A 14,553-nucleotide genomic window follows, 5' to 3' on the forward strand; every position below is an offset into this window, starting at 1 on the left:
TTGACCCAAAACTGCCATCATTTTTACAAGTTTGTATGCTTTAAAAAAAAAACACGGATAAAAAATGCTTACATGGATGCATACACAATCTGGCACACACACCAACATTTACTGAAATATCCAAACACAGCATCCCTACCTTACAATGAAGAGTGTGTTTTTTCGGCATGTCAGTACGACATTTTCTCCACTATACATCAACAAATTATTTCACATAGCCAACATTTTATTTTAAGTCTCTCCTTCATTCATATGCTATTTGCTGAACTCCCACCCACAATTAATCTTTTCGTTCACTTCAGAATCTCGTGTGCTTCTTAAAGACTTAGTAAGTCGATGATATAATACTTTTTTGGCAACTGTATAATTTTTGCTATGGGTCCCAAGACTTGCAGTGATGCTAAAAGGAGAAGCAAAATGTGATAACCATGGGAAAAAAAAGCTAGCGATTATTAAAACATACAAATTAGGCACATGTATCGTTACTCTCGCTAAAGAATATTGACAAACAATTGATTGTGACTATTGGTAACAAAGTGATTAAAGCAACAAAGTATTTGAAGGAAATGTCGAAGTTTAAAAAATATCTTTGGATTCTAATACTGTCAGTCTCTGCATCCACCCGCTACTCCACTCGACCAGCTCAAGTCCAACACACTAAGGTAGATAAAATCTCAATTATCCTTTACATGTATATTTAGTTATAATATTGGTTTAACCATATACACAATTTACTATGTACTATTATTTTAATGCGTTTATATGGGGTATTAAAGGTTTTGAAGGCATTTGCCAATTTCCATAACCCCAGCCATACAACAATTTCACCTTGTTATCCAGACCTCAGGAAGGAATGTGGATCCTGGTGGGAATCTAATGTACTCTATTCGAAAGATTCTACCTTCTATATTAACCCAAAAATTGCTACACATTCTCCTGTGCTTTATTTTCATCCATCCATCCATTTTCTCACTCTACAACAGTGCAATACTTGGAAATTGGAATTGACCTCAACACTTGTTGGTAACTATCAGGTCTCAGGTCCCATAAAAGCAAAACGATTGTGCAAAAAGTGCTGAAACATTGAACCTTTGGAAGAAAGTCAACTGAAGTTCACATTAAAAGCTAACTCAAAATTCTTGCTTGAATTACGTGAATACCATTTGGACAGTCACTGTACTTCCCCCACCCAATCCCACTGCCGTTCCCACTGCCGTTCCCATTCGCACTCGCGTTCTTTTTCTCGCCTCATGGTGGCGATGGCAACGGCCTCGTCGAAGCACATGCTGAGAGGACTGTTGTTCTGGGACGTGTCCCTGCCACAGGCAGCTCCGATATCGTCCGATAAGTCGGCGTCCCTCCTGTCTCGCTGCTGCTGTTGTTGTCGCAGGCTACGTACCGCTAGCTTGCAGTATTGGGGCTTGGGCGGTACTACTGGCACCGCTTTCACTTGGTAAACTTTGTGCAGTTTGGAGATGACCAGATTGCTTCCAAATCCTCGGTCCAAGAACTTCTCTCCGTTTTGGGGTTCTGGGACATCAGATCTGATATTTTTCTGTGGTGCATCTCTAAAACATTTTGTTGAGGTATTTTTCTCATGAAAAGGTTTGGGGACCACCGTTTTTAGGACCGTGCCTTCCTGATCACACCTCTTTGGTCCTTGTTCCTCAAACTTCATATTGGCTGTAAAATTTGGGATATCAGGCTGGACCTCTTTATGAGGTCCATCTCCAAAAACTTCCATCGCTGTTACGTCCTCAAAAATGAGATTGTCTTTTTTGAGATCCGATAATACTGTAGTAGTACATGTGTGATCACAGCTCTCATGAAAACTCACTTTGTATCTGGATTCTGGCATTTTAGTATTTCCAAGACTTTTCAGGACTGTTACTTCCTCAAAAATGTGATTGTCTTTATTTGGAACAGATGATTCTGCAGTTGTACAAGTGTAATCAGAGCTTTGAGCTCCAATCTCGTCAAATTTCAGTCCGTCTCTGGACTCTGGAATATAAGACTTGGCCTCTTTGAATTGGCCGTCTCCAAGACCTTTCACCACCTTAACGTCCTCAAAAATGGGATTGCCTTTATTGGTAATCGATATTTCTGTATTTGTACTTGAGTTATCACAGCTTTGTGGTCCAATCTCATCAAGTCTGTCTCCGGACTCTTCAACATCAGGTTTGACCTCTTTAAGAGGTGGATCTCCAAGACTTTTCACCTCAAAAATGGGATTGTCTTCTTTGGGAACTGATATTTTTGAAGTTGTGGTTGTGTCTTCACATCTCTGTGGTCCAGTATTATCAATTCTCACTCTGTCAATGGCCTCAGGAATTTTAGGCTTAATCACTTTATGAGGTCCATCTTCAAAGCTTTCTACTACCTTTACTTCCTCAAAAATGGGACTGCCTTCTTTGGAAAATGATGTTTCTAAATGTGTGCCTGATAAGGGGTTTTGAAAATCAGGATTGCCGTCTTCTTGAGGTCTATCTCCAAAACTATGCATCTCAAAAATAAGATTGTCTTTATTGTGTACCGTTGTTTCTGTAGTTGTGCTCGTTTCTTCGCAGCTCTTTGGTCCAATCTTATCACATAACGCTCGGTCTCTGGAAATATCAAGCTGGAACTCTTTATGAGGTCCATCCCCAAGACTTTCCACTACCTTTACTTCCTCAAAAGTGGGATTGTCTTCTTTGGAAACCATTGTTTCTGTAGTTCTGCTCGTTTCTTCACAACTCTGTGGTCCAATCTTATCACATGGCGCTATATCTTTAGACTCTGAAATATCAAGCTGGAACTCTTTATGAGGTCCATCCCCAAGACTTTCCGCTACTTTTACTTCCTCAAAAATGAGATTGTCTTCTTTGGAAACCGTTGTTTCTGTAGTTCTCCTCGTTTCTTTACAGTTCTGTGATACAATATTATCACATGACGCTCGGTCTCTGGAAATATCAAGCTGGAACTCTTTATGAGGTCCATCCCCAAGACTTTCCACTATCTTTACTTCCTCAAAAATGGGATTGTCCTCTTTGGAAACCATTGTTTCAGTAGTTGTGCTCGTTTCTTCACAGCTCTGTGGTCCAATCTTATCACATCCCACTCCGTCTCTAGACTCTGAAATATCAGGCTGGAACTCCTGAGGTCCATCCCCAAGACTTTCCACTTCCTTTACCACCTCAAAAATGGGATTGTCTTTTTTGGAAACCATTATTTCAGTAGTTGTGCTTGTTTCTTCACAGCTCTGTGGCCCAATCTTATCACATCCCGCTCTGTCTTTCGAAATATCAAGCTGGAACTCATGAGGTCCATCCCTAAGACTTTCCACTACCATTACTTCCTCAAAAATGTGATTGTCTTCTTTGGGTACTGGGTTATCAGTGATGATCTTTAAGAAATTCTGCTCAGTTACATCCTTGTTTCGTTTGTCCCCTGCTCCCTGCAAACATTTTTCTGGTTCTTCTTCCGCAAAACTGACCTCTTCTTTAAGGGTTAACAATGTTTCCGTAACATCTACTTGTTCTAATATTTCTGTTACTTGTACCATAAAATCGGCCTCTTCTTTAGACTCTAGAACATCATCCCATATCTCTTTCAGGGACGAATCAAGGCTTTGCATTACTGTTCCTTCTGCTAGGATTGGTTGTCCCACAACCACTTCTTGATCACAAGGCTGTGATACATTTCTGTCCATAACCTCAACAGCAGTCACCAAATTGTCACTGCTATCATTAAATTCCAAGGTATTTCTTTCCTCATTCTCAATTACTTCACAAACCATCTCCTCTAGCTCATCCCAGATTTTTGCAAAGGGGTCCTCTATCCCAAAGTTGCCCACATGTGTTTTTTCTGAACCTTCTTCTGACATTCTTACACAATTCACATCCTCAGTCACTTTGATTTCATCTTTGTCATACTTCTCCACTTCTGGGTCTTTCTGAACACACTCAGAGGTGGATAGGTGATGGACTTCTTCATTTCCCTGTCTTACTTTATCAACCTTTACATTGTCATCGGTTGGAACACTTGAATCATCTGTGTTCTCTTTTAGGTCCATACAATGGTGTGTTGGCACTTCTAAGGAAAGGGGTTCTGGATTTTCTTCTTTGATCCTTAGATGGGTGTTCCTGCATAAAGAAATCAGTTAAGCGTATTACCAGTATCTCAAACCGGAACCTAACAAGAAGTGTGGTAGGGTGTTTTTTCTTTGGGAGTGTGGTGTGGTACAAAAATGGTAAAACTGTCTATTACGGTAAACCCCTGGGATATGGCGCTTTACAATGTGGAATAAAGTGTTTTATGCTGGACCCTCTTTACAACATTTTGCACACTACGGCATTAACAACAACTTTAAACTTTGGTATACGTGTGTGTGGCAAGTTACGTCTCTAAAATGCCAGTCTATTGGTCAGTGTTATAAAATGATTTTCTGCTTTTGGTTTGCGCGATGGCATTGTGAAAATGCCGATATGCTATTGGCTGAGTTACCTCCCACGATGCCTTTCTCTTTCTTACTTCAGTTCAGAATTTTTTTGTGTGCTCCGTAAAGCCTACGAGTCGGCGATACAATACTGTATTAATTCGCTATAGGTCAAAGGCTTGCAGGGAGAAGCAAAAACATAAACATCTCAACAAAGCTTGCAATTATCAAGGAATACAAAGTACGCACGAATCGCTACCCTCACTAAGTTGCATAGCTGTAACCATTCAATGATTGGGGCTTTTATAAACAACTAAGGCAATTATAGCAAGGAAATCTTCTAAATGCATCACATCCTCGCAAAGGGAAGGTTTAGCATTTGTTTCATTTTCAATCTGCCATTGCCGTCTCCTCCCCTGCTCTACATCCACCCGCTACTCCACTAAACCAGCTAATGTCACGTCACACCAAAGGTAAATACATTTGTTTTTCCTTTTTTCCTACAGTGGAACCTTGGCTTTCGAACGCCTCTTAGTTCGAACAAATCAGTGTCCGACCAAAAATTTCGAGAAATTCTTGCTTCGCTGTGCCGTCAAAAAAATCGGAGTTCGAACGCCGGTAATGCGCGAGTGCGTACGCTAGGGTGCGATGCTGAGCGGCGTACGGGTGTTTTAGCCCCTTATTATGCCTCCGAAGAAAGTCAGTGCAAGCAGCAAAGTAGCTACAGGTGAAAACAGAAAAGTAGTGCGTACAACTATTGCATTTAAGAAATAAATAATAGCCAAATATGAAGGCGGTGTGCGAGCGCCTTCTGCTGACCACCACAAAGGTAAGAAATCCTATTCATAAGATTACGATAACGCGAACGTACGATTAGCCTGGGTTAGCTTTAAGTTTACGTTAAACATTCAGGGTGTTGGAACGGAGCCCAACATTGAGGGTGTTGGAACGGAGCCCCCTTTCCAATGAACCACTCACCACTTGTGGTGGAGACCCGGGTGCTAAATGACTTGTAAACGACCTGATTTTTTTTATTTTTACACGTTCATGTTAGGGGAATCTTTCGTACGGAAGTTTACGATAACGCGAACGTACGATTAGTCTGGGTTAGCTTTATGTTTACGTTAAACATTCAAGGTAAACATTCAGGGTGTTGGAACAGATTAAAACAATTTACATTATTTTTAATGGAAAAAATGATTTCGGTGATCGAACAAATCGGTTTTCGAACAGGGTTCTGGAATGGATTATGGTCGAGAACCGAGGTTCCACTGTATAAAGTATTTACTATGTACCATTTTGCCATTTCGATGTTTTTATCTATAGTGCCGGGGGGTTAAAGGCATGAGCAGATTACCGTAAGGTTTCTTTCCTTTGGTATATGGGATCATTGCGATCCCTGCCTCAGAACGGATAAATGTCACATCCCGTGAGGTTAACAGTATAACGCTTGTTGCCTAAAACAATTACAATTTAGAGACATTTCTCTTTTACCTCAAATAGTTGTCCTCTTTCTGGTGGTCAAGTTGTGGTTCATTTTGTGGTATCCTCTCTATAGAGTTTGTGACCTCCCTGCTCACATTGGCTTTGTTTTGCCATGGCTGGTCCACCGAAGCATAATCTGCAGTACAGGCTGGCAAGTCCTCCGCTTCATAATCACACGCATTGTTGAGAAAGAAGTCCGCAGGGAGGCTCTTGGCCAACAAGCTGCTTTCTTCATCACTGCTACAGCAGTCCGCTGTGTCTTCGTCGTCCTCTGTGTCGTTTTCATCTTCATAGTGAGGCTCATCTGGCTCACATGTGGGCGAGGTCACATAAGGCAAGCTGAGGGATTTTGTGTGCCGCTTGTTATGATCTACTCTGAGTGGCCGATGGCGCTTTAGTTCACTTTGAGCGTCAGTCTCAGAGCTCACGTTTTGGCTCCTGCCAGGCCCAGACGTGGGTTGAGATGTTTGCTCCATGAACTGATACTCGTCGTCAGAATGCCCAGGAGGTTCAACTGAGAATTCATTTTCGTGGGTGGTGGATTCCTGCAGGAAGGGGAGAGGGATCTGAAAATACTGAGACATTTTGTAAACTAGAAATAGGCTCCCTAAGGGGGCACCTAGGAGGCTTTAGCACCCAGTCGTGGTAAAGCTGCTAAAGTACGCCGTCTTTGGTTCAAAATGTTTTTACCAAAGATCTGAATATCCTCTAAGTTGCAAACAAAATATTAGACTTCAAGTTGTGAAGTCTAACTGTCTTGGGGCAGGACATCAGTAATTTGGTATGAGAGTTTAGTATGACTATATGGTTTTATGGTTGTTGACAACACATTTTCTTTAGTTTTCTATTTTCTTTAGTTTTCTATTAGCTAAATATTGACCTTAGTTTTCAAGTGAGGAATGTTCATTTAGTTGAAGGTTCAAAACGTTTTCTAGATATTTTTTTGTGATTTGGGTTCTTGTCCAGGACTCATGGAAAAACATTTCATCCTCCATATGGTCCACTGCTCCCTATATATATATATACCAATGTTTTACTATTTACTTTTATATAAGGCGTGCCTTATAAATGATTTAATCAAGATCCTGGTGTCTTGGCTAAAGTCCAGTCCATATTTTTGGAGGGCTTAACATATTTCTTTGGCCAAGACTCAGGAAACAAGACATTTTTACTTCCGAACATCTACGTACAGAATAATGACACGTTCTTGTACGCTTAAATAAGAAACAATCAAAACTACCTGACAAGATGTGCTACAGTCCATGTGATTCAAAAATTCAAAACTGTCTTCAACATAACCAGACAGCTCTTGGTCATTCTGCTCCACCAGTGTGGAGTTGAGGAGAGCAGAAGAGTCAAACATATCGTCGTCCTCATATTTTGCTGATGATGCTACTTGCGTTTCTGCAATCGATATGCTTGCATTAGTGTGAAGGTATCTTTCCGAATATTTCCGAATGTGGACGTTACCTTCGTAGGCATCCTGTTGATTAACATCTACTTTGTAAGTCGGTCCTTTGTCTTCACCAACTACTTTCTGTTTGTTGTCTTCTTCATTTTCATCAGGTTTATTTGCTACTTCATCCTGGATACTGTCTTTCCTGTGCATCACCTCTTTGATTTGGTCTTTCACATCTCCAAGTTCCTCCACTTTAATTTCCAGTCCTCCTCTTTCCTTCCTCTCATGATCACCTCCCTTCTTATCCCTATCCCGAAGTACCACCCGATCACTCGCACCCCCCTGAAGAAGGCCCAGAGCCAAATTGGAAGTTATGTGCAGTGGCACAGTGACCAAGGTGGGCCCGGTGATGTGCATTGCCGCTCTGCGGCCAGCTTTGGTTGAGTGCCCGGGCGATCTGGCCGGGACTGAGTCCACATCGTTGTCTCCCAAACCTTCAGGGTCGAGGGCAGTGTAGGTGCCCTGTGTGCCTCCGCTCACCAGTCCTGTCCCTCTACGGTAGGTCACGGCATATTCGCTTCCACCTAGTTGGGTGGTTGATGCTTTAAGTTCCGAGCCGGACATTTTTGCGGAGCGGGACGTCTGCAGGGGCCGGATAGGATCTGGAATAAAGGGAAAACGGAAATGTGGAGGTATTGAAATCCCCCTTAAGGTGAATAACGAATGATGATACCAATGAGAAGAGCTGCACCTTCATTTGAATATGATGGAATGCTAAGGGAGTCCATGCTTCGAGCTGGGCGCAAAACTGGTCTGGCCTTCTCTGTAGACAGAGTATATTAATCATTCTGTTGACATTCAATTTGCAGCCTACTGGCGTCAGGTAATCCAGAATTCTCGAGTTGCTCAGCCTGTGGCTCAGATAGCCCGAATTGAATAGCTTGCAAAATCGAAGAAAAATCTTACAATAATTCCGAGAAACTTTTTTTTTGTTTTTATTGCGGCGTCTCTTTTCACTCAAAAGTCACCAAGCCTGAAAAGAGCAAATCATTGGTTCTACTCAACATACCTTTGGCCGAGTGTTTATGTCGTCTTCTGGGGTCGTGGAAGCGACTGCCAATATTGAAGATGGACATCCACTTCTTACTTTTGAAAGAGCCCTTGCGTCTAAAATAAAGGAATAAAAAAAGGTAAACCCAACAGACCTAACAAGAATAGTATATTGTATAGGCCACCATTAGCCCAATAAAGGGATATTTGTGAATGCTGTAATTTCTTGATAGTTTGTACTTTGTACAACTCAGCCTCAGTGCATCGCAGGTTGAAACCTTTTACCCGGTCAGAATATCCCTGTTGCGTACTGTTGCGAGCAGGGGTCAGCGGAAATCATTTTTTTAGGGGGCCATGCAGCTCTTTTTTGCCGTCCTGTCTGTCCAAAAAGAGAACTGCACTTGTGTGGATGTGACCCATTATCCCCGATTGCATATTGCTGCAAGCAGTGACTGGCAAAGCATACTTTTGTTGGGCTTGGTATTTTTTTGTCATCACTGTATCTTCGCTTAAAATGATTTGCCTCTGTGAAATCCCGATCCATTATCCCCAATCTAATATTGCTGTAAGCAGAATGCATTTTAGTTGGAAGGCCGTTTGAAATGAAATGCACCGTTGTGCCTGCGATCCATTATCTGGTCAGCTTTTGCTGAGAGCATGAGCCGACACAGTGTATTTCCCATTTTTCAGTTTAGGCTGCTAAAATGAACTGCACTGTTTTTGCCCCAATTCAGCATCTCCAGTCAACTATTGCAAAGAGCAAGGGTTGAGAGAGCAAATTTAAGTAATGCATGGCAGCTCTTTTCTCTACAGTTATGTCACATAAAATGAACAGCACCCGTGCAGGCAAGATCCATTATCGCTGGTCAATCATTACTGCAAGCGGGGGCCAGGAGAGTGCATTTTAAAAATGCAGGGGTGAGGAGGTTACTTTGTAGATATTTGCATATTGCAGAAGGTTCTGGTCCTCATTAACCACAAAAAAACTGGAGGTAACAGTGTTGTCAGTTGAGAAACAAAATCCAACGGTTTCATATCCACCTAAGAACGAGAAGTTATAAATCAGAGAGAACCAGGGACGATCCAAAAAAGGGACTTGTTAAAAGTGAAACAAACCATAAAAACCCTAATAAATATTTGACCAGCGAACATCATTTTCTTTCTGAAAGATGATCGTGCATTGACGTCAGCACCATTTCTTACTAGAAATAGAATCTTCTGCCAACCCATTAGAGCTGAGTCAACAAAGTTCTTTTAATCTGCAATCACCATGATGTACTGCCTAACAGAATGGCATCTGATCATCTCTTGCCCTGGCTCACAATACACTACAATTTGACTTCTTCACTCAAATTTAGTTACCCAAAAGTGCCGTTCAAGTCAAGTCAAGTCAAGTCATAGACTAATAGGGGCCTAATATCACATTTTTGGGGGAAATCGTTCGGATAATGTTATCTTAAAGAACCTGCCATACGCACTTATCAGTGCCTTCAATAACGGCGTGGTAAGGCCTCATTTGGTCATCCCCTGGACTGATGTGTCCAAAATTTCCCGGGGATGGAACTTTAAAGAAGAGTTCCTCCTGGTTGGAGATGACTGTCGGAGAGGGAAGAGACTTTCTTCTGCTGAGCTCCTGACCTAAGGGAAGCAGAACTGTGAAAATGCTGCAGATGGAAGGTGAGGATGAGCAGGTGTGTGAGTTTTTGTGTTGTGTTTACTTGGTTCTGGAAACAGCTGAGGAACATGCGTGAGGATAAACTCCACCACAATGGACTGGATCCTGACCTCCATGAAGGCGGCCCTGCCGTTGAAACCAGAAGCCTCGATGTCTTTTGACCTTTACGAGATGTGACCAAAAATTTGAATTGTGTCCCCTGTGCTGGTGAAGAGGAAGTCCACACCTGAGAAGATTGGGTGCCCAAACAATGGCCAGGTTCCGGGCGTGCATGTTGGTCTCCTGGGAGTACGAGGCCATTTTAACGAGGTGACGCATCAGAAACTCCAGAGTTCTGAGGGAAGTCCAGTGAAAAGATTTGGCTGGTTTGGTAAGAGCGGGACGGTAGGTGTCGAAACAAACCTGTAATGCGGCGGGGGAAGTTCCTTCAGAACATTTTGGATTTTTACTAGGCGTTCCTCTGCAAGCTGGATGGCCACAGCATCCTGAAGCAAGTGGAAGAAATGAGGACTGTTAAAGGCTACATGGAAGGAAATCTGCATGTATTTTTCCTTTTTAATTAAACCAGACACAAAAAGAAAGTTCCAATGTTTTACAGATTCTCTATTTTAAACGTTATTAACTGATGGTAATTTTACTTTTGATCACAAAATGGTTGTATCTTGTTACTCTAAGACCAGGATCATCAACTTGGGTACCAGGTAGCCCCTAACCTCCTGACTTGCATGAAAGAAAACGTTGTCCAATCTAAATTAAGTTTATTAATACAGCGGAAATCGTAACCCAATACAGGGGAAACGGAACTGCATTGTAAAACAGTTAGTCCAACAAAAATTTTAAAAAGTAAACTTGACAAAGTGTTCACCATAGACATATCTGTCCATCATTGTTTTAACTTTTTTACACGATGCTTATTGGGTATGATACTTCAAAAAGATATTCCCTTTCTAGGAAAAAAAATCTTGCACTTGGAACGAGTAACATGTTTTACTGTTGCAGCCAAATGGGAGACACTTTGACGCATGTGTTTTCATCCACCATTTCTGAAGATGCACAGCACCATAGTGTCTCAGAGCTGCATTTGGCTATGGTTTACGTTTTTGATGTGGGGGAGTGTAGTCATCTTAGACTCGGGCAACTAACTCTCCACCATGGAGCAATTTGAAGTGAAGGAGCGTATGTGGTTTCTTTCTAATACACTGGAAGTCACTCTAATACTTGAGCCATGAGTTGGTGATTGCCAGGTCAAAAAAGTGGACAACTGCGCTCACTGTCCATTTTCAAGTGTGAGGAGCCATCTAGTAGAAACTCAACATTTGACCAACCAAGTCTACGCCACATGTTGGTGATTTAATCCTGAATTGTCTGTGGCCTTGACCCTTGGACAAATCTATTGGTTTTCTTAGACCATCTTCCGCATTCTTAATGTGGTTCTGTCCCATAGGCAGATGATGCCATGACTACTGGCTTGCTTTTAGCAATTTTTTGAGGGCGAGTTCCAGTCTGCTTCGTCTCACCACCATCTCTGCTGACCCTCTTTTTTTTTTTTTGAGGAGCGCTTCGCCTATGATCTTTCAGTCATTTGGACATTTGGTTCCAGTTACCGTCATTCCTTTTATCATCAGGGTGTCCAAAGAGCCTGATTGTTTTGAAGTAGATGTCAAAGAACAGGTTAGAGCCTTGGGGACAAACTGTTAATTGAAGAACAATTTCTTCCCTAATGCCCTTTTCCTCCTGTAACTAACACCACTAAATCCAAAACTAGACCAGTTATTTGTCTCTAAAGGTTTAGGTTTTGAACTATTGGTAGTCGGGAGGACAAGCCTGAGTACCCCGCGGTCCGGTTCTGAAAAAAGCGGGGGTCACCAACCTTTTTGCAGCTATAAGAAGAAAAATGAGTAAGAATTATGAGTGAGAGTAAAAACCAAGAAAAATAAGCTTGCTTGATTGGACCATCTTGTTTTTAACCGCTACAGAAACTAAAGTTAAAAAGGCATATTTTTTTTACATCTTTAGGAATTATTTATGTTTACATATATATATATATATATATAAATATATGACATATCTTAAAAACAAAAACAAAATTGTATTATATATTTTTTTCCTGTCATTACTTTTGCTCGCTCCCACAAATATGCAAGTCAGATTTCTTTTTATATTCCTCTAATAGTTTAAACGCAGAATTAAGATAGATATTGTGTATATAAAATATGACGTAAGAATATGTTTCAATCCATTTGGGAATAACATCAGAGCCAAGATAGGTTGTTAGCTGAACCCAGTGAAGTGCAGTCGGGGGAGACAGGTGAGGCTGTCCCTTATCTACCATCATGAAAGTATAAAATTACAAATGGTTATTTTATTCACTGTTTAAGCGCTCTCGTTCAACCCCAGAACTTTTTATTTTCTTATTTTTTTAAATCACAGAATTTTCACATTATATTTTAAATATTATTAATAAAATTAGTATGTAAGATATTACTATGCTGGCGTCTTTAGATGCAGAACAATGTAAGCAATTCTCTTCCCTCATGAGGAGGTCGATGGTGAGATCAAGGATTCTGATTTGGCGCACATCTCAACCCCAAATCAAGTCATCCAGTATGATTTTGGACGATTCCCTATCTGTTGATGTTTTTATCCAAAAGGAGCAGCACATATATTTCATTTACAAAATGGTGTCGGGCAACATTTGAGGGGTCCCTAAAAAGTTGAAAGTTAAATATTTTCTGTATTAAGTATGTGTTAATAATAATAATCATTTTGCTTTTATGGGCCTGTTTGGGACAGAACAAACCCACGAAAAGGTGAAAAAAGAACATTTTATTCCGCGCGTCTAAGAACTGCTATGTACTTGCATGCAAATCGTGTTGCTCTGCCGCCATCTCCTGTCTTAAAGTCATGATTGCAGCCTTTGGTTTTCATATGCCGCACCCCGCCTTGCGGAAATACAATAAAAGGTTTTCTTTTCTATGCTACAGTTTAAATATTGCCTTCTTGCTCAGCTAATTAAACGAACCTTACCTGAAGTCACTGGCTGGATCTTTAGCACTTGTTAAGTTATCTTCACTGAAAACCAAGAAACAAATCACCCAAAGATGGAGGGAAAAAACAAATAGATTTTGTTACCAAACTCAAATTAATCATTCATCTTTTTGTTTATAATTTTAATAACTGACTTATCTGGAAAGCCCATATTCAACAATTTTGTGGCTAATCATAATGTATCATGCCAGGTTGTTCTATAAACATTTAAATTTATTTTCAAACTTTGTGCAAGGCTGCTACTCAACGGCAAACTTGTCGTAAAGTTGGTACGTGAGCAGCGGGTTGGGCAGCTCCCGGAAGTAGGCTTTGCACAGAGAGCTGACACAGTGGATGTCCTGCAGGTAGACCTCCTTGCTGAAGTCCGGGCTACCGTCGCTTTCAAACTCGCTCCTGTTTTCGGGACGAGACCAGAAAGATCAGAATTGATGCTTTTACTCTCATTTGGGGAAGAAACTGGCTGACCGAAGCTTCTGGATGTTGGAAGAAACTCCAGATAACCTGTAGATTCCGTCTACTACGCCATGTTCCTCCACAAACTGGCTGCAGCATCGCAGCACCTGGGGGACTGTAAAAGACAACTTGCATGAAAAGTCCTCGTTTGGAGTTCTGTGGTCAAGGACAACCTCCAACGTACCATCTTGGCCGGAGGCGTTCAGGTGCTCCAAGAGATCACAACCGAAAACTTTGTCTTTGCTGGCCGCTTTCCTGCGGACTCTCTTCATGGCTTAATTTCGACTAAGAGTCCAGCACTGTTCGGGACCAGGATTCTCAAAAGATTTGTGGCTTAGGACTCAGTGCGGAAACATTGTTGATTTTTTCTACTTGACTCTGTGAAGTAGGTTGAATAAAAATAATTGGTCCTGATCATCTCTCAAAAAAACATAGTGTAGATTGTTTGGAAAGTTAGATGTGGCACCCCAAGATAAACATGAAATAAAAGACTTAAAGCAAATTAATAAATAATAAGAATATTAGGCTAGGAGATATTTACAAGGCATTGCCTGTAGGCCTAAGTCAGGGGTGTCAAACTCATCTTAGCTTGGGGGTCGTAGATAATTCTGTTACTTTGAAGCATTTTTCGTGATCTTAGTAATAAATACTAAAGAAATAAAAATACAAATCTGACATATAAAAAATTTTGGGTTAATTTAACAGATAAATAAGTTAAAATATACATTCTCCTGTACTTCTTATTTTTTCTCATATATTTATTTTCTTTTTTTAAATATAAATTAAATTATATGCAAAAAAAACACGTATAAGCTAGCCATAAAACAATCCCAGCCATCTCCGGGCAGTGGGCAGGGGACACCCTTGACTGGTTGCCAGACAATCGCAGGGCACACGGGGACAGACAACTCACTCGCTCAGTCACACCTAGGGACAATTTGGACCGGCCAATTCACCTGAAATGCATGTCTTTGGAATGTGGGAGGAAACCGGAGTGCCCGGAGGAAACCCATGCAAGCACGGGGAGAA

The 14,553-nt window shown here is 41.2% G+C and overlaps 1 protein-coding gene across 2 annotated transcripts; it reads right to left on the minus strand.

The window, feature by feature from the left end:
* Positions 1-977: 977 nt before the first annotated feature.
* On the minus strand, positions 978-13,952 carry arhgap30 (Rho GTPase activating protein 30). 2 transcript variants are annotated; one of them, XM_088346631.1, is made up of 13 exons: positions 13,709-13,952; positions 13,537-13,639; positions 13,320-13,464; positions 10,426-10,508; positions 10,250-10,357; positions 10,067-10,185; positions 9,827-9,986; positions 8,368-8,465; positions 8,050-8,121; positions 7,370-7,960; positions 7,140-7,303; positions 5,909-6,444; positions 978-4,121 (listed from the first exon to the last, which is right to left on the minus strand). In XM_088346631.1, exons 1-13 carry the CDS (start codon positions 13,794-13,796, stop codon positions 1,172-1,174), a joined length of 5,217 nt encoding a protein of 1,738 aa, XP_088202757.1. In that variant the 5' UTR covers positions 13,797-13,952; the 3' UTR covers positions 978-1,171. The 2 variants fall into 2 exon arrangements, with proteins under 2 accessions (XP_088202757.1, XP_088202747.1); XM_088346621.1 differs by having other exon boundaries at positions 13,537-13,952.
* Positions 13,953-14,553: the final 601 nt, after the last annotated feature.

This window comes from Urocampus carinirostris, chromosome 1, assembly GCF_059441175.1.
Source record: "Urocampus carinirostris isolate Australia breed hairy pipefish chromosome 1, RoL_Ucar_1.0, whole genome shotgun sequence".
Taxonomy (NCBI): Eukaryota; Metazoa; Chordata; class Actinopteri; order Syngnathiformes; family Syngnathidae; genus Urocampus; species Urocampus carinirostris.